At 46.6% G+C, this 24,048-nt stretch overlaps 1 protein-coding gene across 7 annotated transcripts in view; it reads right to left on the minus strand.

Annotated features, from left to right (window-relative positions):
• Nucleotides 1-2,352: 2,352 nt before the first annotated feature.
• septin9 (septin 9) overlaps nt 2,353-24,048 on the minus strand; it is a 103,795-nt gene continuing 82,099 nt past the window's right edge. For all 7 annotated transcript variants that reach the window (XM_031894339.1, XM_004918430.4, XM_031894341.1 and 4 more), the window contains 9 exons: nt 13,539-13,736; nt 12,856-12,984; nt 11,415-11,496; nt 10,159-10,296; nt 6,063-6,180; nt 5,626-5,721; nt 5,082-5,178; nt 3,688-3,739; nt 2,353-3,573 (listed from right to left, as the gene is read on the minus strand). In XM_031894339.1, the coding sequence (XP_031750199.1) occupies nt 3,441-3,573; nt 3,688-3,739; nt 5,082-5,178; nt 5,626-5,721; nt 6,063-6,180; nt 10,159-10,296; nt 11,415-11,496; nt 12,856-12,984; nt 13,539-13,736 (1,043 nt within the window). In that variant the 3' untranslated portion in view covers nt 2,353-3,440. The remainder of the gene's footprint in view (nt 3,574-3,687; nt 3,740-5,081; nt 5,179-5,625; nt 5,722-6,062; nt 6,181-10,158; nt 10,297-11,414; nt 11,497-12,855; nt 12,985-13,538; nt 13,737-24,048) is intronic.

Here is a 24,048-nt window from a genome sequence, read left to right on the forward strand (position 1 = left end):
TGTTATACAGTACAGAGTATAGTTGGGGGGTATATTCCCTGCCCTGGGCCTGTTGCCCCATAACCCTATCATTGTTATACAATAGAGAGTATAGTTGGGGGTATATTCCCTGCCCTGGGCCTGTTGCCCCATAACCCTATCATTGTTATACAGTACAGAGTATAGTTGGGGGTACATTCCCTGCCCTGGGCCTGTTGCCCCCTAACCCTATCAGTGTTATACAGTACAGAGTATAGTTGGGGGTATATTCCCTGCCCTGGGCCTGTTGCCCCTAACCCCTATCACTGTTATACAATAGAGAGTATAGTTGGGGGGTATATTCCCTGCCCTGGGCCTGTTGCCCCCTAACCCTATCACTGTTATACAATAGAGAGTATAGTTGGGGGGTATATTCCCTGCCCTGGGCCTGTTGCCCCATAACCCTATCACTGTTATACAAAAGAGAGTATAGTTGGGGGGTATATTCCCTGCCCTGGGCCTGTTGCCCCATAACCCTATCAGTGTTATACAATAGAGAGTATAGTTGGGGGGTACATTCCCTGCCCGGGGGCACAGGGGGTTACTGGGTGCCATTTTGCACTTACAGACTGACAGCCATACTGTGTGGGGTACATAGCGCAGGGGAGGAGCAATGATCCCTATTCCATGAGGGTGTGGCGCCATCTAGCGGTGCTATGGTTGCTATACTACGTTGGCCATAGTTTGGGGGAATCATTTTCTTCCCTCCCCCTGCAGCCCCCCTAACCCTATCACTGCTACAAAGGGCGGGGAGTACATTAAGCTGATAGTTTCCCGCTCTGCCCACAACTTCCCTCAGAACCCTCAGTACCGGAAGTGCTGCTGCCTGGCCCGGTCCAACGGTGACGGGGGGGGTGTTGGTTTAGTAGCGAATAGGTAAGGGGAATACCTGGGTCACACAGGGGCAGTGGCACCCACAAAGCACATAATAATAATAATAATAATAAGTACTTGGATTCAGCCGACATCTATATTCCATTTTCACATTATAGCGTCCCAGGGTGAGCGAGCAGGTTCCGAGCAGTGGGACGTCCCCCTGAATTCTCCGCTGCCACCTTGTGGCCATATCGCTAACTGCACCCACTAGTTACAACTCCGCACTTATATATGCGCTTCTGAGCTTAGCAGCCGAAACGTAGGTTATTTTTCATTCCATTTCCTTCATTTGTTTCACAAATGAATCCCAAATCCCAACTGTAGCAGTTGGAGTAGTACTTACTGGCTCCCATTACTGGTGAGTGGTGGCAGCTGCACAGCTAGAAGTCAAGGAGCCCCACAGCACAATTATTTTAAGCCCCCACCCCCAAAAATAAAACACTTTGGTAACCACATATTGAAACTGCTTATGCCAGCCAACTGGGCTGCCCAACTGACAGTTCGCTTTCTCTATAGTTATACCCCCTACTTCACAGTTTGGGGCTCTGCTAAGCTGTTTAATTGTCTGGCTACCTACTGGCCTGCTTTGTCTTTATTATTATCATCACCCAGAGTCAGTAATATAACAAGGTAGCCTATTACTGCAGTACTAGACTTGAGCTTGAATTTGAGGGCCCCAATATATACTTTTGTGACATGAAGGACATCGCCCAAACCCAGCTGGTGGTGCCAGGGCAGCTGTAGTGTGACACACAAGCATTAAAAAAAGGCCAATATGTGCATGACATCTACATGAAGCGACAGCAGGGCCAGAGAAGACCAGAGATTGGGGCCCCCTGGGATTTTCCCCTGTACCCCGGGGCCAGTCTGACTCTGTATCACTGATGATGTGAGTAATGTTTGGACTAAGATTTAAAATAAACCCCCCAGCAATTGATCAGGTAGGCCTTCCAAGGGCCACATACAAGGATTGATAAGCTGCCAACTTGATCTTGAGTGGCCAAGTTGGCAGCTTTTATCTATGCATGGCCATCTTATAGCCAGCTAGGCGGTCAAGCAAGCAGAACTCTGGCGCATTTGACCACCTGCATGAGGAGCCAAATTACTGGGCAGATACCAGAGAGCATACAGCGGGAGTACATGAAAGTAACGTGCAGTGTCAGACTGGGACCCCAGGGGCCCAACAGTAAACCATACACCATTGGCCACTCTCCAAACTATTTTTCCTTCTTTCCTTACTCAACCTCTTAATTCTCCTAGTCTCTTTTATTTCCATGCTAGTATCTATTCTTCCCTCTATTTCTCCTCTTTGTTCCCATTCAGAAATAGGGAATGGCCATGAAACAGGCCAAATGGTCAGGAGCAGGAGGGCCCACTGGGAGTTTTCCTGGTATCCTAGTGGGCCAGTCCGACACTGGTAACGTGCCCCCCCCCCATAGACAGACATCACATGAAACCTTGGTGTTTGCAACATTTATTTTAGGAAATACATTTTAAAACACATTTTTTTTTTTTATTATTTTTACAAAAAAAAGACTAGTTTGTCATAATGCATATAAATCAAATAAAAGGCCACTTTTATGAAATCTGTTTTTTTTTTCCTTTTTGTATAAAATATATATCTTTCAGTAAATATAGTTTGTTTTTTTTTTAAAAAGAAAAACTGCTAAAACGTAGCAACTCGACAAGTAAATGATTTGTATGTTTCTTTAATCGGAAGGATGTTTCAGTAAGGGGGGGGGGAGTACGTAGGGCGGCTAGCGTAACGACGGATAACGCGGTGGAAGGAAATTTAAATATGAAATAGGCGCCGCCCTCCTCGTTTGCCCGAGCCCCGCCCTAACTCGGGCTCCGTGATACAGAGACTTCCAGTAAACACCCGGAATGTAACACAAAATAACAAAAAGATACCACATACAGGTTAACCCTTATACTGATATATTTATCCTACAGCTCTGGGTAGGGGGGTGATTAAGGGGAAAGACACAAGTATAGAAGGTGAATGAAGAATACATGGATCCATCTTGGACGGATATGAAAACTATAATCAAACCCTCTCTTATTCCCAAACCTTCTTGTACAGTTCCTTCCTACGTACAACGACCTTCCAAACTGAGGGAGACTGAACACCTGCAGTCACTTTCACTTTACACATCAACCGCCACTTGGCAACGACTTGTGGGAGGGGATCCCTCTCATCGAACCAAACAAATCCGCGTATCGGGGGCGTGGCCTGCAATACAATGGCTGCCTAGTTCCATTCACAGAGGCACAGCACACAGATCAGCAAAGAAACATATTCGCTTTCACTCTCCCTTAATACTCTAATATTATGCCTCGCTCCCCATTCTTTCTCCAGTACAAAGACCAGACTTAAGAAGGGGGGGGTGGAAAAAAAAACTCCCCCAAACATACCGGGCTTCCAGCCCCAGCTATCAGGTTCCTACTCCTCATGGAACAAGAATGGGAGTAGAAGACAGACACAAAGAAAAAAAAACAAAAAAAACCACAAGAATATGGCAGAGGTGGGTGTGCCATGGGCGGGTTTACATCTCATTGGATGAGTAGTCTTTTTCCGTTGTCCCATTGGACATCATATTGCCCTCCTGAAGCCTCTTCACACGGTACGCCTCAAAGTGGATACTACTGGTTATATCTTTAATGTTCTGCATGTGTGTCCTGCATGGACAGATGAAGAGGTGTCAGCGAATAAACAACCCCCCCCATAATGAACAAAGTGCTCCCACAATATGGTATAACAGAACAATGGCAGAATAAAGCAAAGCTGCTAACCTGATAAGAAGATCCCGTAGGCAGGCGAATTCACAGTGGCCTGTGTTTTCCACTAAAGGGGAAGAAAACAACAAACAAAATTACAGTCAAGCCAGGAGCCCTCCGATATTCCCCCCCCCCCCCCCCCAACGCTATTATCATTTTCATGTAGTAAAATCTGCAGATTTCCAGTTTGGTATAACAAACAAATAAAATATACGTTCTGTTGGTGGGTGTTGCCAACTCCTGCCCCCATAAACTTTAGGCAAGGGGCAGGCAGGATAGAAAGGCAAATACATTGGACAAATACACAAAGAAAACAGGATTTTCTATGCTGCCTCATCACCACTAGATGGCGTATGTAATACTACCTTTGGTTACCAATATAGAAGAAATGACACTAGACTTGTTGCTGAACTACAATTCCAATCTGCCCTGAGGATAATAGTGGGTGCTGCAGTTTTGTTGGCTGGGGTTACAGTATGGATACCCTGCATTATGGGACAAGTACACACATTTCTGTTCACCTTTAAATTAACTTTTTGTATGATGTAGATAATGCTATCCAATTTTTATTTTTGTTTAGTATTTGAATTATTTGGCTTTTTGTCCAACCTGCACCGCTGCAGGAAAGGGAACATCTTGGGCACAGACTCCCAGTGGTTTTGCCTGTGCGCTTATGGAATCAGCCGTATGTGGGCTGAGCTGTTCTGCACATGGCTGAACCGAGGCCAAGGAACCACAGGAGCTTGTGGGAAATGGAAGGGGGGTATTTCTGGGAAACGCAAGCGAGAGGGACGTGGCAAGAGAGTGTGTGTGCTTTCCTGCACTGAACTGCAGCAGCAGGGAGATCCACAGCTCAGCTACATGTTACTCACAGCCCAGCAGCGTTAGTGGCGCTTGTATCACTTATAGAAATATATAATATACAGTTTGGTCATTTCCCCGAGTCCAAACTGTAAATTATATTCTTAGAAATGGTGCTTAGTGATGTCATTTCTGTCACATGACTCGTTGAAACTTGTATATCATAATAAATAATGCACCCCCTGTTGTAAAATATAAGGATAATAGAAAACACCTCGGAGTTCCGTGACCTGTATAAAATCACTCTGCTTTCGGCCTCATGCAACTACTCGGTGACTTATAATATGCCTATATTTTAGGGGGTACTTTATTCACTTTATGTTTCATATATATTAGTTGTGGCTTTTAAACTGTCAGGTGTATATAGGACAGAAAATAGGCTCTCCCCCAAATAAGCCTTTGGGCTGGGTCCCCCTGTTACTGCTCCAGGACCTTCCATGTGGGCCAGCCTCACACTTTGGGACCAACTGCCCTAAAGCATGTTATAGATGTTGAAAGAACCATGCTGCCCTTTACACAGCAACGTGTCACCCTAAACTGTATCGCACCTTCAATAGTGCCCCACTTGGTCTTGCGCCCCAGTATCCGCCTGCCATTAATCTGGTACTCCTGGTCACTTCCCACCACGGCAAATGGGATCATTTCCTATAGGGGAGAGAGGAAGAGACTCAGTAGGAATGGGGGAAGTCATGTTAGCACATTCACTCCCACCCCCTGGCACATTTCCTCATTGTATTTAAACAAACACTGCTTTGCACCCATCATAAACACTGCACTCTGCCAGGGGAAAGGTGGCTGAATGCACGGCCATTATTCTTAACAGCAATTATAATGTATCTCAGTCGTGCCTGTGGGATGGAGGTGCAGACACAACAGGCAGGGTAGGTATAAAGGGTAAGGTGAGGAAGGCATGGCAGGGTAAGAAAGGTATGGCCACTCCATCAGGCAGATGGAGCTGCCAGACAAAGACTTAAGGAGGAAGAAAATAAGTATTAGAAAAATGGGGTCATATATTAAAAGAGGTATTAAATATCAATGATAAAATGGGCTGATTGGAGATAGGAGAACACATACAGGAGGTGGAGCTCTTACCCTGATCTTCTCATTCACAAGCCTGTCCTCTGCATCCTCGTCAAACTCCTTCTGGGGGTAGATATCTATGCCATTGTTCTGGAGGTCGGCACGAATCTGAGAGGAAGGAGTGAGAGGAATGACTGGGGATTCTGGAACATGGCACAATAACAGCTTGCACCCTTAAGGTCCCCATACATGGGCCAATTCTAGCTGCCGATCCCTTAGACAGATTCGGCAGCTAATCGGCCCGTGTATGGGCACTACCGACGGGCATACCCGACCGATATCTGGCCTGAAATCGGGCAGATATCGATCGGGCAGGTTAAAAAATTTAGTTGGATCGGGGACCGCATTGGCTCGTTGATGCGGTCCCCAAACCGACTTTGCCTATACCCGTCGTTATAATTCGATCATTTGGCCCCAGAACGTATAGAGGAGCTGTGGACCCCACTTACCCGCTGCTTGAAGTAGTCCCTTTCCTCTAGAGTTAAAGTGTCGGCTTTGGCAATGACAGGGACAATGTTGACTACTTTACTGAGACGTCTCATGAACTCGATGTCCAGGGGTCGCAGTCTGCAATAAACACAGAGCGAATGAGAGTGAGCCCATCACTAACACCATGGGAGGGGCGAATGAGGCAGGTATAGGTTGGAAAAGCTGCATCAGTGGATAAAGTTCGGGGCATAACGGCCATGGACACATGTGCCCTTTATGAAAGATTATATCAGAAGCAGCCAGTAATTCCTCCCACCCACTAAACCCAAATGCCAATCAGATATTGTGAGTGGATAAAATCCAATGGCCCTGTTACCGGTAATCAGGCAGGAAACAGCGGAACATTAACAATAATGGCTCCTCCCCTTAAATAATGATTACGGTGGGACCGACCGGTGTGGCAGAAAGATATAGAAAGGCAAACAAATACTGCAGTATTATTGCTAAATATAAGCCTTGTACGTCCCCACTGCCCCCCAATCAACCAACGCACATTTCCTTAACCTCCCCTTTCCTTACCCGGCGACAGTAGAACAAATAACCAAAATTAGAATTTTTCTTTGCATGAAAACTATTTTTCCTTCTGTATTTCTGGGAACTAATCCCAAACAGCTCCCAAAAAATCCCATTTACAAGGGTTTATCCTATAGGCTAAAGCTCACCCACTGGGTTTTTAAAGCAGAAGCCAAGATAGTTCCCAGAATTCCTTGTGTTTATTTGCATAGGTATGAGGCGGTCAATCTAACTGGCAAGTCTTTGCTGAGTTAGATTGACCCCCACCCAGGCTGAACAGGGCACCATTCTCTAGCAGTGATACCCATCAGGGCGGATCATTCTTCTGCCTGACACATGACCTGTGACGCACATATATTATTGGAATATATGGAAACCCAAAATAGTGGGAAAAGTTTAGTATTTTGTCAGTGTGTTGCCTTAAAGGGGTGGTTCACCTTCAGGTTAACTTATAGCATGTTATAGGATGGCCTGTTCATAGCAACTTTTCAATTGGTCTTCATTGTTTATGGTTTTCGAATTATTTGCCTTCATTTTCTGACTCTTTCCAGCTTTCAAATGGGGGTCACTGACCCCGGCAGCCAAAAACTATTGCTCTGTGAGGCTACAGTTTTATTGTTACTTTTTATTATTTATCTTTCTTTTTATACCTGTCTCTTTAAAACTGTCTGGTTGCTAGATTACATTGGACCCTAGCAACCAGATTCCATGCTGGATAGCTGCTGAACAAAAAAGCTAAATAATAAAAAATGACCAATTGCAAACTGTCTCAGAATAGCACTCTCTACATCTTACTACAAGTTAATTTAAAGGTGAATAACACCTTTAAATTAAACACTTATTTTCCTGCTGCAAACATCTTAAGGTCCCCATACATGGGCCAATTCCAGCTGCTGATATGGGTCCCTTAGACAGATTCGGCAGCTAATCGGCCCGTGTATTGGCAAAACCGACGGGCCTGCCCGACCGATATCTGGCCTGAAACTGGCCAGATGTCGATAGGGCAGGTTAAAAAATCTAGTTGGATCGGGGACCCCATCGGCTTGTTGATGCGGCCCCCGGACCGACTTTGCCTATACCCGTCTTCATAATTCGATCATTTGGCCCCAGGGCCAAATGACCGAATTAGCCTGGATTCTCCTGATATCGCCCACCAGTAGGTGAGGGATATCAGGAGAAGATCCGCTCGCTTGGCGACATCGAGCAGATCTGAAGGTGTATGGGGACCTTTACTGGTGCTGCAAGTCCAAGTCTGACAATAGGAGCCACAGATATTAGATTTTAGAATGCAAGACTTGAAAACAGCAGGACCAACTTCCCTGCAGCAGGAAAAAGCATGTCAGGGCCGGGAGGGGGGGGGATTATTTATATCACAGTGACATTTCCCCTTTAAGGTTTTCAGTAAGTATTTAGCTACTGGCACGGCACCAGGGTAGCAGTTCCGTTCCTTCACACCAATGGAACTCTCGCCGATTGCCAAAATGCAGAATGAACCAGTGAAGCGGATTGGGCGGCACCCTGAGCCGTGGGCGCTGTGCCTGCTTGCCTCTGTATAACGGGGCCTTTGATGGCTGAGCAGCGTGTGTGCGTGATCCCATTCTGCAAGGGCAGCACTTCTGCTAACCGCAGCATCTCTCGCTGCCTAATAGAATCATTCTGTATCTGGCCTCCGCGGCGTTACTATGTTCACAGGTCCCCAAAAGCGACGAATCAGCGAGAACGCCAGATGTAGCCGCAGGCTTGGCCAACGCCATGTTAAAGGGGGTAACAGCACTGCTCTTCCTTCCTGCACGCAGGGAACGTATCCAAATTCTCCAAAACAGCATTATAGCTGATGATATCCAACCTGAGGCATTGCAGTTCAACAATAGCCTAAGGCTGGCTACCAGGGCATGCTGGGAGATATAGTTTATCAACAGCTAAAAGGGGTTGTTCCCGTTTAAATTAACTTTTACCGTGATGTAGTCAATGATATTCTGAGATTATTTGCAATTGGTTTTCATTTATTATTATTTGTGTTTTTTTTTTAGTTATTTAGCCTTTTCTTCAGTAGCTCTCCAGTTTTGAATTTCAGCACCTATCTGGTTGCCAGGATCTTGTTTACCTTAGCAACCAGGCTGTGTGTTGAATGGGTGGCTGGAATATAAATAGGAGAGCCTACATAGAAAGATAAGGAATAAAAAGTAACAATAAATATACAATTGTAGCCTCACAGAGCAATAGGTTTTTAGCTGCTGGGGGTCAGTGACCCCCATTTGAAAGCTGGAAAGAGGCAGAAGAGGGGATTATAAGCAGATAGGGGGGGGTTATTTTTTCCCATAAAAACGATCAACGCAATGAAGACTAATTGCAAAATTGCTAGGAATAGGGCATTCTAAAAAAGTTCATTGTGCTGTTATTGGTCCTTTAGGAAAGGGGCCATACTGAAGGTCGAAGACAGAAGGGAGAAGAACACTCGCTTGTATATACCCTGGGCCGGTGTGGGTTTCTCCTAACAGGAGCATTGCCCAAGGGTAAGCCATTACAATCACTGGGGTATGCCTGACATTTGGCACCCCTCAGTTATTTAGCCTTTCCTTCTCCTTTAAATGCTGATGCAGACTGCACGGATTTCTAAACTGCCATGTAATGTGAGTCTAAATGAATTCCTAATAGGCCTTTTACTTTTACATGCGGTATACTGTAAGTGCCTAAGCTCAGGTGAGTGACAGCAGCCCAAAGCATGCTGGTACAGAACCCCAAAACATAATGTGCAGCATTTCTATCCAAACTGTTTCCTAAGCTTTAGTTTGTATCCTGTTGGAACTAGTTTCTGAAATGCTCGAGTGACGACAAAGTGAAAGCAAAAAAGTGTATTTTCTATTTCAAACACGCAAATTAATTAAAATGAGAGCTCAAGGGGAGGAAGGGGATCGAATGTTCTGAGATTCAGAGAGCGACAGAGAGAGCTAGAGGTTAAGCCCTGAAACTGAAGAAGGGAGACGGCGCTAGAACAAGCCCGGCTCTGTCAGAGATGGGAGAGATAGCGGCTGCGTTCCAGGCAAAGTGGGCGCGCTCAGTTGCGCCCCAACACAGCTGGAGACCACCAAACCAGCCACCAGTTATATGAGAAACCTTTAAAAAGATAAAGGCCACACTAAACCAATGGCAACACTGGTCTCTGGTCATATAAGATTCTACCGTTAATTTAGAGTGGATCTAAACCCCCCACAAAAAATGAATTGGTGTAAACTTATTAGCCTCCCCCCAAACACAACCTGCCCCACAGTAATTAAAAATGACACTTTATTATTACTACTCACATCCTAATAGATATCATGCATGTTGCCCTCATTAGACCTGTCTATGCCCGATGGGGCAGAGCAGAGGGCATGGTCTGAGAGTAACAGGCGTGGCCAAAAGTCACTCAGGTTCCTATAGGAGAAGGGTGAAGTCTGTGCCTGCCCCAAAAACTGTAAGCATGCAGGCCTAGAGTCACTCCCCTTCCCCTATAAACAGATCAGGGAAGGCAAGCAGGAAAACAAGATGGCCGGATGTACTCACGAGTGCCCGGTGGCGGGGATGAAGTAAATACAACAATGGACTCGGCTGTCGGGAATGCGTTTCTTGCGGTTTATGTTGACCTCCTCCTGAAGGTACTTCTCGTATTGGTCGTTAATAAACTTCATAATGGGCAGCCAGCTAATGAGAGGAGCAGAGAGTCAGAAAAGCAAGATTCATACACTGGCTCACAGAACAGCAACTATTGGTGGACACCGAAGACCTGAACTACAGATGGAGCTATGCCAAAATCAATGAAATGATCCAGATGGAGTACTGGCTATCCCAAATGATGTTTTTGGATACCTTACTCAAGTCTGGAACTGTTTGGCTTTCAGACTGGATATCATTGGGGATAGCCAGTGCTCCATCTGTATGTGACCAAGTATTTTTATTGCTGTAATTGCTCAACAGCTAACCATAAATTGGATTTTAGAATCCAGTTAAGGTGCAGTGTATAATCCCAGGGGGGCTGACTATGGGACAACTGACTAGTCAGACAACTGAAGGGTTAAGGTCAGAAATAACTGCAGTAGTCACAATGGGCAAAGCAATGGACACAAGCGACACCCATGGCAACGTGACTATAACTGCGTTAGTGTTTGAACTAGCGTTATAAATCAGATTGGGATCTAGAGAGTAATGGCTACTGGCGAGCAGTCCAGGAAGCTCTATGATTAAGGGAAATTCAATTTAGAATAATTCTCATTTATTTTTATTTTCTAATTAAGGGAAACAAATGACTTGTGCATCTATATTTGCACGTGGTGAGAGGGGGCTGTGCCCCATCAGCAGTAGCGCGGTTTCAATGGCATTTATGTATGAATAAGTGAAGGCAAGAGATATGGCCACTCATATATAAATATATATCATTCTCACAAAGGAAAGTGACAGTCTGCAAAGGAAAGAATGCACAATAAGCCAGTTTGCATACTTCAAATACTACAGATGTAGGTGCAAGGGCACCAGTGTCATTTTCATTTATCACTTCCTCCACTTCTTACCCTAGTACATTAACCCCTCCTGAACTGGAAGTATAAAAAACAAAAAAATGTCCCCCCAGGTCCACTGCATACAGGGGCAGTCATTTCAGGCTTGGACATTTACCAGGGATTTTTACAGTTTGCCTTTACATAAATTAAACTTTTATTGTACCCTTTAAACCAGGCTAAGTATCATAAGGGGGCATCTACAATATAGGCAGCCAGGCCTTACGACCACTTCTGCTACTGGCCATTATCCAAAATATTCCCCCTTACCAGTTCTCATTGTTAATGTGATCCCCAAAGCCTGGAGTGTCAATGACTGTCAGCTTCATTCGCACCCCTTTCTCCTCGATTTCTGAAAGAGAATCAGATTATTGGTCATGGAGGGAGGCAGGGCAGTCAGAAGAGAAAGGAAATATTGTCCAAAATCCAACACACTCCCATATGCACCTACTAAAAATGGTATCTCTCTGTACAGGCTATGAGCAAACTTAGGGGGCTGTTCCTGCTGAATTGTGCTTAGTACAGGGGAATCCCTATGTGCCATAGTTTTATGGTATCTCTCTGTACAGGCTATGAGCAAACTTAGGGGGCTGTTCCTGCTGAATTGTGCTTAGTACAGGGGAATCCCTATGTGCCATAGTTTTATGGTATCTCTCTGTACAGGCTATGAGCAAACTTAGGGGGCTGTTCCTGCTGAATTGTGCTTAGTACAGGGGAATCCCTATGTGCCATAGTTTTATGGTATCTCTCTGTACAGGCTATGAGCAAACTTAGGGGGCTGTTCCTGCTGAATTGTGCTTAGTACAGGGGAATCCCTATGTGCCATAGTTTTATGGTATCTCTCTGTACAGGCTATGAGCAAACTTAGGGGGCTGTTCCTGCTGAATTGTGCTTAGTACAGGGGAATCCCTATGTGCCATAGTTTTATGGTATCTGTCTGTACAGGCTATGAGCAAACTTAGGGGGCTGTTCCTGCTGAATTGTGCTTAGTACAGGGGAATCCTATGTGCCATAGTTTATGGTATCTGTCTGTACAGGCTATGAGCAAACTTAGGGGGCTGTTCCTGCTGAATTGTGCTTAGTACAGGGGAATCCCTATGTGCCATAGTTTTATGGTATCTGTCTGTACAGGCTATGAGCAAACTTAGGGGGCTGTTCCTGCTGAATTGTGCTTAGTACAGGGGAATCCCTATGTGCCATAGTTTTATGGTATCTCTCTGTACAGGCTATGAGCAAACTTAGGGGGCTGTTCCTGCTGAATTGTGCTTAGTACAGGGGAATCCCTATGTGCCATAGTTTTATGGTATCTGTCTGTACAGGCTATGAGCAAACTTAGGGGGCTGTTCCTGCTGAATTGTGCTTAGTACAGGGGAATCCCTATGTGCCCATAGTTTTATGGTATCTCTCTGTACAGGCTATGAGCAAACTTAGGGGGCTGTTCCTGCTGAATTGTGCTTAGTACAGGGGAATCCCTATGTGCCATAGTTTTATGGTATCTCTCTGTACAGGCTATGAGCAAACTTAGGGGGCTGTTCCTGCTGAATTGTGCTTAGTACAGGGGAATCCCTATGTGCCATAGTTTTATGGTATCTCTCTGTACAGGCTATGAGCAACTTAGGGGGCTGTTCCTCACAGCTTTGCTCTCACAGCTTTGGTCTCTCCCCCAGCTTTTAAGCCAGTCAGTCCCATTCCACACCTAGTCAGTACTCACCGTGAGTGACACTTTTAATCTCTATGGTTTTAGGGATGCGCTCTTCTGCTGTTGGCTGCACGGATTTTCTGCTCACTTTAGATTTGAAGAGGGTATTTATTAATGTGGATTTTCCCAGCCCACTCTGACCTGTAGAAGGGAAAACAAGTGGGGGGGAAAAAAAATAGGTAAATAAACAACGTCACTTAACATGCTCGATCATGCACTAGTGCCCCTTGAATGTCATCAGCAGTGCAGTCTTGCTTTATGGCAGATTTACACTCAGGAGAAAGCAGGCTCACCTCAGGCTATAACATGAGATCGGATACTGAAACAGACACTGAATATGGTGCTACTTGCCATGGAATTGCCTTGGGTCCTTGGAACCAGTTATTTGTTGCAGAGTGCTATTCCTGTGCAAGGCAAGGTGATGCAAGAGATATGCTGCCCTAGTATTTACAGCACTGCTGCCTGGGGAAGCCTTTGCCTAACTAGGCTGCAAGTGTGTAAGAGATAAGGTGACTGATTTACTAACATCAGTGCTAAATTGCACCAGTGCAGTTATCTATAGCAGTCAATCAAATCATTGCTTCCATTTAGTCTCCATTGCAGAAGACTAAACAAGACCAACTGCTTATTGGTTGCTATTGGCAACTGCACTGGCACAAATCAGAGGGGTACAGATGAAGTAAGAAATCACTTACCCACTACCATAATGTTCAGCTCGAAGCCCTGCTTCATGGCCTTTTTCCTCATCTGCTCCAAAATAGCGTCTATACCCACATATCCGAATTCCGTGGCGGGCTTCTCTCCTACCCCCCGGGCAGGCAGGGGCTGCTTCACCCCGATGTCTCTAATAGCGTCCGTCATGGTGCCTGGGTATCCCTGAAGCTCTTCGCTTACTGGAGAGAGAAAAACCAAAGCACTTCATTAGCACAGAATATAAAGCTACATAAAATGCTCAGAAGAGCTCACACTCAAAATGCTAATAATAAGCAGCTCCCTTTATAAATGTACAGTAAGGTTATTCTGTATACAGGTTTGCTAACACAAGTGGGTTCCTCTATGGAGTAAAAGTGAAAAATAACACACAGCCTACAATAAAAATGTGCCCCCTGGTGGTCAAATGTTGACAAAAGACAGCTTTTTTTTTTGTTTTGTTTTGCACAAAGCCCACTAATTCACAAACTGAGCTGGACCAACTGACCCCCTATCAAGTGCCTGGTCCACGCTACCCAACCCTACCTGCACTAAACCAACCTTTAAACTGACACGGGGGGCAACATAAACTGTAAGTGACATCATCAATGGGTGGAAGTGATGTCACCCCAAAAGAGGTTCCACTGCATTAAAACCTCCCCCCCCCCCACCGGGAGGCTGCAACTGGCCGGCGTACCCAGGCATGCCCACATTGGGGTCTTTCTGCCTGAATCCTAACCACTTTGTGGCTACCCAACCTGATGGGGGACTCTACCATGGGTGCCAGGAATGTTACAATATAAACTCATTACATATCTTCAGTGCTGTGTGTAATTGCTACTGAAACCAATATATACCTCTCCCTTCTGTTATCTAGTTCTGACTCTTGAAACAATGTAGCCTACTCCCCCAGGTCTGATAATCAGCTTGCTTCTGCAAGTGTCAGACCAGACAGAGCAGAGAAGATAGACATTAGGAATTACATTTCTTTCATTATGCAAAGCCATTTTTTTGTGTAGAGTTCCCCTTGAATCAGCAGGCAACTTATAGAGCATAATTGTAGGCCCCTGCTGTTTGTCGCACTCCTGTATGGCAGAGAAGGGGTAAAGAGGGGCACGTTGCTGCAGGTGGGGTGGGTGGGATGGGGGGTTAGCAGGAAACATTCATATCTGCAGTTGATCCGCACTGCCTGAGCCAGATGAAGAACAAACACGTGTGCAACTGTCCGACTGCAACAAAAGCACAAACCCCAATAAACTCGCCTCTATCTTTATCCCATGTGTAAGGGGCTGCGCCAAGGCCGACCTTCCCTGAGCTGCAGATACACATAAGGCCCCCCCTGGGGATAAATGCAGTGACACATGGAACTGATGAGCCCTGCCAAGCTCAGTGCAGCCTACAGAACTGTAGGAACATTCTAGATGTTTGCACTCTGGTACCAGGCAGTGACTCTCCGTAGCCAGAGGGTGGCGTAACAAGATTTCACATTCGGGGGGCTACTTAGTTATGGGAGGGTGGTTTTACATAGAAAGAGACAACACAAATGGAAGAGACACTCCAAAAAGGTTTAAAGAAGAGGAGGAAGGCAGAAGCTGGAGAGCTAGGGGGCAGAAGCTGGAGAGCTAGGGGGCAGAAGCTGGAGGGCTAGGGGGCAGAAGCCGGAGGGCTAGGGGGCAGAAGCCGGAGGGCTAGCGGGCAGAAGCCGGAGGGCTAGGGGGCAGAAGCCGGAGGGCTAGGGGGCAGAAGCCGGAGGGCTAGGGGGCAGAAGCCGGAGGGCTAGTGGGCAGAAGCTGGAGAGCTAGGGGGCAGAAGCTGGAGAGCTAGGGGGCAGAAGCTGGAGGGCTAGGGGGCAGAAGCTGGAGGGCTAGGGGGCAGAAGCTGGAGGGCTAGGGGGCAGAAGCTGGGGGCCAGCAGCTAACAACACAATCAGTCTAGTGATCTCGCTGTAGCCCTGCTATATCATGCCTCGTTGGTTAAAGGTGCCCGGCAGCTTATGTCTCCCCCGATAATGCACAGTCAGGAGATTGCTCTGCATTACATATCCGGCCCATTAAATCAGCACTTGAGCACCAGTCCCAGACTCCTGACATGTTCCCGGAGTTACAGAGCAGTCTGAGAGGTGAGAAATAAAAACTGTACAGGAGGATAAATAAAGCATGTGAGTCGCACTTACATTTCAAGGTGTTAGTGAAACGCGTCGGGCCCCAGTAACGGGTTTTATAAATACTGCGCCCAGACTCTGAAAACTTGTGGGGCATCGATATATTGAGCCTGCACCCTACTGTGCCGAGAAACTGGCTGGGGCACATTATGTATATGCTGCAGTGTCTTATGGGAAAAAGCCAGCTTTCATCCTAACAGGGAGTGAGTATCACTCATGTATTATAAGGGATAATGTACCCCCTACTGTAAATGATAAGGATATTAGCAGTCACTGAGGGGTTCTGTGCCCATATAAAGGCACAAGGCTGCAGGCTGAGTTATACAGGGAACTCTTGAGTATCACTCATGTATTATAAGGGATAATGTACCCCCTACTGTAAATGATAAGGATATTAGCAGTCACTGAGGGGTTCTGTGCCCATATATAGGCACAAGGCTGCAGGCTGAGTTATACAGGGAACTCTGAGTATCACTCATGTATTATAAGGGATAATGTACCCCCTACTGTAAATGATAAGGATATTAGCAGTCACTGAGGGGTTCTGTGCCCATATAAAGGCACAAGGCTGCAGGCTGAGTTATACAGGGAACTCTGAGTATCACTCATGTATTATAAGGGATAATATACCCCCTACTGTAAATGATAAGGATATTGTAAGTCACTAAGGGGTTCTGTATATTTATAGTCCTCTGTCAGAGCTGCTAAGACTTGGCACGAATCCACTTAAAAATAAGTGCCGTTCTCTAACCACAACCTGTTTCACTAAACCGCCAAAGATTTCTGCAACTCCCACCCCCCCACCCCCACTTCTGAGAGTATGCAAATATCTGTGCACTTGGCCTTTAACTGAAGAACATTTATTAGGCCTATAGGAAAGGTGCAACTGGCTCTGTATTCGCTCTATTCAGGAATAATTTTATTACCCACTGTACCCGTTTACTGTATGGTGGTACAGATAGCATTTAACCACAGAAACCCTACTATAGTTTATATAAATACCCCGCTGTGTAGCCCCGGGGGCAGCCATTCCTGCACTGGTACAGCTGGGGTGTTTGCTACAGAAACCCTACTATAGTTTATATAAATACCCCGCTGTGTAGCTTGCACCGGTACAGCTGGGTGTTTGCTACAGAAACCCTACTATAGTTTATATAAATACCCGCTGTGTAGCCCGGGGGCAGCCATTCCTGCACTGGTACAGCTGGGGTGTTTGCTACAGAAACCCTACTATAGTTTATATAAATACCCCGCTGTGTAGCCCCGGGGGCAGCCATTCCTGCACTGGTACAGCTGGGGTGTTTGCTACAGAACCCTACTATAGTTATTATAATACCCCACTGTGTAGCCCCGGGGGCAGCCATTCCTGCACCGGTACAGCTGGGGTGTTTGCTACAGAAAACCCTACTATAGTTTATATAAATACCCCGCTGTGTAGCCCCAGGGGCAGCCATTCCTGCACTGGTACAGCTGGGGTGTTTTGCTACAGAAACCCTACTATAGTTTATATAAATACTCCGCTGTGTAGCCCCGGGGGCAGCCGTTCCTGCACTGGTACAGCTGGGGTGTTTGCTACAGAAACCCCTACTATAGTTTATATAAATACTCCGCTGTGTAGCCCCGGGGGCAGCCGTTCCTGCACTGGTACAGCTGGGGTGTTTGCTACAGAAACCCTACTATAGTTTATATAAATACCCTGCTGTGTAGCCCCGGGGGCAGCCATTCCTGCACTGGTACAGCTGGGGTGTTTGCTACAGAAACCCTACTATAGTTTATATAAATACCCCGCTGTGTAGCCCCGGGGGCAGCCGTTCCTGCACTGGTACAGCTGGGGTGTTTGCTACAGAAACCCTACTATAGTTTATATAAATACCCCGCTGTGTAGCCCCGGGGGCAGCCATTCCTACACCGGTACAGCTGGGGTGTTTGCTACAGAAACCCTACTATAGTTTATATAAATACCCCGCTGTGTAGCCCCGGGGGCAGCCATTCCTACACTGGTACAGCTGGGGTGTTTGCTACAGAAACCCTACTATAGTTTATATAAATACCCTGCTCCGGTATATAGAGGCAAGCCTGCAATATCTCCACTCCCCGCACCCTGTCACCAACACAGACAGATGAGATGCTAAAAGCTTCCTGTTTACGTTGGGGAGTTGGAGAGAGAAGAGCCAGCACACTTTCCCGTGGCAGGGAGAGATGGGGAGCACAGGGTGGAGCTGCCCTATAGCTCCACTCACACAAGTCCTATATGTATGGTGCTGGGGCTGTGCATATGGCACACACAGTGCTACAGCTGGATCGCTCCCAAATGCACTTGGCCTCCAGTCTCTAACTGCCTGGCTATGGAACCTGCTGTAAATATATCCGGGGCATTAAAAGGCCAGAGGGGTCAGTAGTACTATATGTACTGTGCATAAGTCATAAGGGAGAGCTAGATTAGCCCATAGGCTGCTGCTGTAACATCAGCGAGTCTGGGATAAGAAAGCTATGATGAAATGCAGCCAAAACTCCCTTTGTTTGCATGAGAATAGAGTCGCCCGCTGAGTGATATCATTGGAATAACCAAATACCCGCAAGGTCAGTATAGCGGCACCCCCGGGAACTGCACGCTGGCGCAGCACAGAGACTCCACGTACAGCCCCCCCAGCCCAATAAATAGTGACTATGGCACCTTACAGCAGCCCCTCTGGCATTTGCCTGAACCCACAGATTGCCAGTCTGGGCCTGGGTCCTGGCATTCCCAGTACCCAGAGGCCCAAACAGCCCCCCCAGCCCAATAAATAGTGAGTGTCTATGGCACCTTACAGCAGCCCCTCTGGCATTTGCCTGAACCCACAGATTGCCAGTCTGGGCCTGGGTCCTGGCATTCCAAGTACCCAGAGGCCCAAACAGCCCCCCCAGCCCAATAAATAGTGAGTGTCTATGGCACCTTACAGCAGCCCCTCTGGCATTTGCCTGAACCCACAGATTGCCAGTCTGGGCCTGCCTCAGGCTGACACTTGCATATTACCAAAGCCTCGGCATGCCTGTTAGGACTGTATGTGCATCGATTACATTTACGTGAACACATTTTGAACAGAAAAGGTCTACAGACCTGAGCACAGGATGGGGGGCAATATGAGAAGGTCGGGCATTAGAACAGCGCATCCCACATACCCACAGGGGGTAGAACTCCTACCATAGGCCCGAAGGCTAACTGCTCCCCCCGGCTATGGAATTACCCCAGCTATCCAGGGACAACCAGACACCCAAAGCTGCATGAAGAGGGAAAACATTACGTTTCTATTGGCAAAAGCTGCAGACATATCTTACTATTAATAAAACTAAAAATCCCCCGGACACGTTTGTCATTAAAGCACTAATTAAAACCTGGCGTTGTTAATCTAATTTCAGAACTCCTACTAGGAATTAAAGGGCACCTAACACTTAAATAAAAGTTTCTTCTATGAAAGGACTCTCTCTTTCGTAACATTCCCCAGCAGGAGAGTGCGAGATGCCAGGCGTGCAAGCGTGACAGTGAGATGGCTGGCAGGCTCAGGGCGCTGGGCAAACAAGCTATATGCTGAAGCTGACAGATCTAGATCAGATATAGATACAGGATATTTAACCTTCTGGTTTTTGAGGCAGGGAGGGAAACATTTTTTTTCGGCTCTGCATTTCCTGCTGCAGTTTAAAGTGACACTAGCGCAGAAATAAAGGTCACGTTAGCAAGAACCGGCATGTTGTGGCATTCGCACTTCTATTTGCTCAACATGTCAGATATTTACTGCTGGTTTTCCTGTTTTTAACAATTTCCCCTGCCCTCTCGGCTTCTGTAGCCCTGGAACCTGCATGCCGGTATTTCTCTGCTGGCGCCGTGGATTCTATGGTATGTGGCATTTACAGGGTGAATGTGAAGGAGCCAATCAGTGATATCTTTCTCTGACCCATAAGAGCTCGCAGGCTATGTTCCACACACCAATAAATAATAACTAATAATAATATTATAGGGCACTGCTAGAAGCCAAGGCTGGGTAATTACCAATTACTGTGACTGGCACTAATTTGGCAATAATGGCACTAAGCACTGCAGTGTCCCCACAGACGAGCATTTCAGCCCAATAATGGAGACCTTTCCCCATGGGCCGGCCCACAAGAGGATGTCGGGGGGGGGGGGGGGGGGGAGCAGCAGGATGGACTGGCCCTTGGGAAGGAAAGAGGGTGGGTGGAAGGGCACTGACACCAGGGAGGGTAAAGTACTTCCTTGCTGCAGGCCTGGGAGACTCAAGACATTTAAATCAAACCATGTGTTCAGCGCAATGAGTGTTATATACAGGCACATATTCCTATGCGCAGACACCAAGGCATTCCACAGGGGGAACAACTGGGGGTCTGGGCTATAAAAGTTGTTATCAACCACCCATAGCTCCAGGGCCACTAGTTGGCAACACCCTTATGTAACTTAACCCATTATAGTCTCACTGTTTCACTTCATGTCCCCTGAGCATTCAGTGGGACTTTGCAGGGACCTGTGAAGCTTTAGCTGCTGTTACAGTACAAACCCCAGCAGTGATTTAAGGTGTTTGGGGCAGGACAACATCCAAAATTGCTCAATACTGAAAATAAAATAAAATTTTACTTTCGTCACTATTTCCTACCCAAGAGGTATTTTCCCCAATACTTTTCTTTCCCACAGCCCCAGTCCCTTCCCAGAGGCTATTATCCCCCCACTGCTACTATAGGCACCATCTCTCCCTACTATACCTGCTATCCCACAGCCCCAGTCCCTTCCCAGAGGCTATTATCCCCCCACTGTTACTATAGGCACCATCTTTCCCTACTATACCTGCTATCCCACAACCCCAGTCCCTTCCCAGAGGCTATTATCCCCCCACTGCTACTATAGGCACCATCTCTCCCTACTATACCTGCTATCCCACAACCCCAGTCCCTTCCCAGAGGCTATTATCCCCCCACTGCTACTATAGGCACCATCTCTCCCTACTATACCTGCTATCCCACAACCCCAGTCCCTTCCCAGAGGCTATTATCCCCCCACTGTTACTATAGGCACCATCTCTCCCTACTATACCTGCTATCCCACAACCCCAGTCCCTTCCCAGAGGCTATTATCCCCCACTGCTACTATAGGCACCATCTCTCCCTACTATACCTGCTATCCCACAGCCCCAGTCCCTTCCCAGTTGCTATTATCCCCCCACTGCTACTATAGGCACCATCTCTCCCTACTATACCTGCTATCCCACAGCCCCAGTCCCTTCCCAGAGGCTATTATCCCCCCACTGCTACTATAGGCACCATCTCTCCCTACTATACCTGCTATCCCACACCCCAGTCCCTTCCCAGAGGCTATTATCCCCCACTGCTACTATAGGCACCATCTCTCCCTACTATACCTGCTATCCCACAGCCCCAGTCCCTTCCCAGAGGCTATTATCCCCCCACTGCTACTATAGGCACCATCTCTCCCTACTATACCTGCTATCCCACAGCCCCAGTCCCTTCCCAGAGGCTATTATCCCCCCACTGTTACTATAGGCACCATCTCTCCCTACTATACCTGCTATCCCACAGCCCCAGTCCCTTCCCAGAGGCTATTATCCCCCCACTGCTACTATAGGCACCATCTCTCCCTACTATACCTGCTATCCCACAGCCCCAGTCCCTTCCCAGAGGCTATTTATCCCCCCACTGCTACTATAGGCACCATCTCTCCCTACTATACCTGCTATCCCACAGCCCCAGTCCCTTCCCAGAGGCTATTATCCCCCCACTGCTACTATAGGCACCATCTCTCCCTACTATACCTGCTATCCCACAGCCCCAGTCCCTTCCCAGAGGCTATTATCCCACTGCTACTATAGGCACCATCTCTCCCTACTATACCTGCTATCCACAGCCCCAGTCCCTTCCCAGAGGCTATTATCCCCCCAGTGCTACTATAGGAACCATCTCTCCCTACTATACCTGCTATCCCACAGCCCCAGTCCCTTCCCAGAGGCTATTATCCCACTGCTACTATAGGCACCATCTCTCCCTACTATACCTGCTATCCCACAGCCCCAGTCCCTTCCCAGAGGCTATTATCCCACTGCTACTATAGGCACCATCTCTCCCTATTATCCCAGAGCCACAGTAGCATCCAACAGATTGTATTTACTATGCCCATGGCAAATCAGATGCAAGGCTGCACAAGCTTCTGATTTATCTCCCAGACTTCCCAAGACCTTCCTATGAGATTTCCATATGGTGACAGGAGACACGGGGAAATAGCATAAGTGGACAAACTCTGACAGCTGACAGTGTTCAAAGGATTACGGGCCAACTCCCCAGGGCAAATAATATAACATGGGAGATTAGTAGGTTAGTAGTGGAGACTACTGTACCCACTGGTTATGTTTAATTGCTTCCAAGTGGGGAAGCCACACATGCAACACAGTTTGCCTCACATCAAAGGGGTTAATTACATTAAGCTTGTAGCCCTGGTGCTGCTGTGAGTAATACAAGGTTTCCATGCATAATACAACTTGTCGATTTTCCTTTGGAATCATTTGCTCTTCTTTTCCTCCTTTTGTATAAAAGCTTATTATGGGAATCAATGTATCTGCTGTCCTGCCGATCTATCTCATCCACTTCCACTCCACACAGAGCTGCCCTGTAACCATATTCATTCCATAGCCAGATCCTTATGGGTTAACAGGAAAGCAATGATAATTCCAGACAGTTTGTTAACTTTTCCGTCCCAGAATCCTCTGCTCTCCAGCAACGCCAGAGACACGTTTATTGCCTGGCCTTCTCGTTAAAAATCCGAGGGGGTGCCACAATATCAGACAAATGCTATAAAAGGAGATGGCGACTCTACAGTGAAACTTGCTTTTTTCCCCCAATTATTTCACCAGGGAAGCGGCTAATGCATAAAAGCCTTTGTTACACTGGATACACATTGACTTTGTTGCATGTAACTATGTAGCACTGCTACACTAAATATACACCCCGCCGGGCTGCTCCTGCCCAACTCTATTCATACTCTTACACAGACCATCCTCTCTGTATTTTCTATTGCGATAGCAAAAAGATTGCCTAGTTGCTAGGGGCGGTTAACCTAGCAACCAGATCACAATTAAATGAAGAACATGAATGGCAGATAAAAGAAAATGCTAATGAGAAATACTGTGGCCTACATCCAGGCAAAGATGCCCCTTATCTGCACTTAAGCAATAATTATTAATGTTCTTGAAGTACAGGTGAGCCAGGGAGATAAATGTGTTGTTGAACTACATTTCCCATCACCCCTGGAAAATGGGAGTGGTAGCCCATCAACAACATATTCAGGTTTACCGAAGACATTTTCTGGCCAATGGGTCCTAAACCTTGACCAACTATTACTATGTTTCTTGTCTTAAAATGGTGGTTCACCTTCAAGTAACTTTTCCTATGCTATTCTTCCACTTCCAGCTTTCAAATGGGGGTCACTGACTCCAGTAGCCCCTAAATTATCTCTTTGTGAGGCTACAGTTGTACTATTATTGTCATTTGTATTAATTATCTTTCTATTCAGGCCCTATCCTATCCATATTCCAGTCTCTCTTTCAAACCACTGCCTGGTCTCTAGGTTAATTTGGACCCTAGCAACCAGATAGCTGCTGAAATTCCCAACTGGAAAGCAACAAAACAAAAAGCTAAATAAATGAAAAACAAAAATGAAGACCAATTGCAAACTGAATATCACCATCACGAATCACAGCATCCTCAAGTAGGCCTTGATTCAATGAGAATGTTGGACTCAAGTAACAAGACAAGGTGCTAGGTAGCTTCAATGTGTCAGCTCTTTGGAACAGGCACAGTCCAACCCAGATAGAAAATGGGAGGATAAACCACTGAACTAAATCTAAAGCTGCAGACTTTTCCCAGCTAACAGGCAAAGCTCCGCAGGCCGGCGGGACCTGCAAGGGGTTATACAAAAAGGTCAGTGGCCCAACTTGAGCAGGATGTGCACAGTCTGTCAGATTAAAGGGGTTTAGCGAGGAGAGGGGATGATTTAGTGACGGGAGGGGAGGAAGAAAACTCTGCTGTGTGGCTTCTCTCATACAACAGGAAACCATAGAAAGATCTTGTGTCTTTAGAACACACAGTTTGGGCGGGGGTGGGGGGGGGTGGCAGACCATGATTCTATAAGAGTAAGGCTTGTTTAAAACAAGATACACAAGGAGCCCATGATACATTTCTACCTAAAATAATAACTCTAGGAAATGGGTCCAATTACCCTATCTATCAGGGCTGTATGGCCCATCTATCTATCTATCAGGGCTGTATGGCCCATCTATCTATCTGTCTATCTATCTATCTATCAG

Source organism: Xenopus tropicalis, chromosome 10, assembly GCF_000004195.4.
Source record: "Xenopus tropicalis strain Nigerian chromosome 10, UCB_Xtro_10.0, whole genome shotgun sequence".
NCBI classification, from domain to species: Eukaryota; Metazoa; Chordata; class Amphibia; order Anura; family Pipidae; genus Xenopus; species Xenopus tropicalis.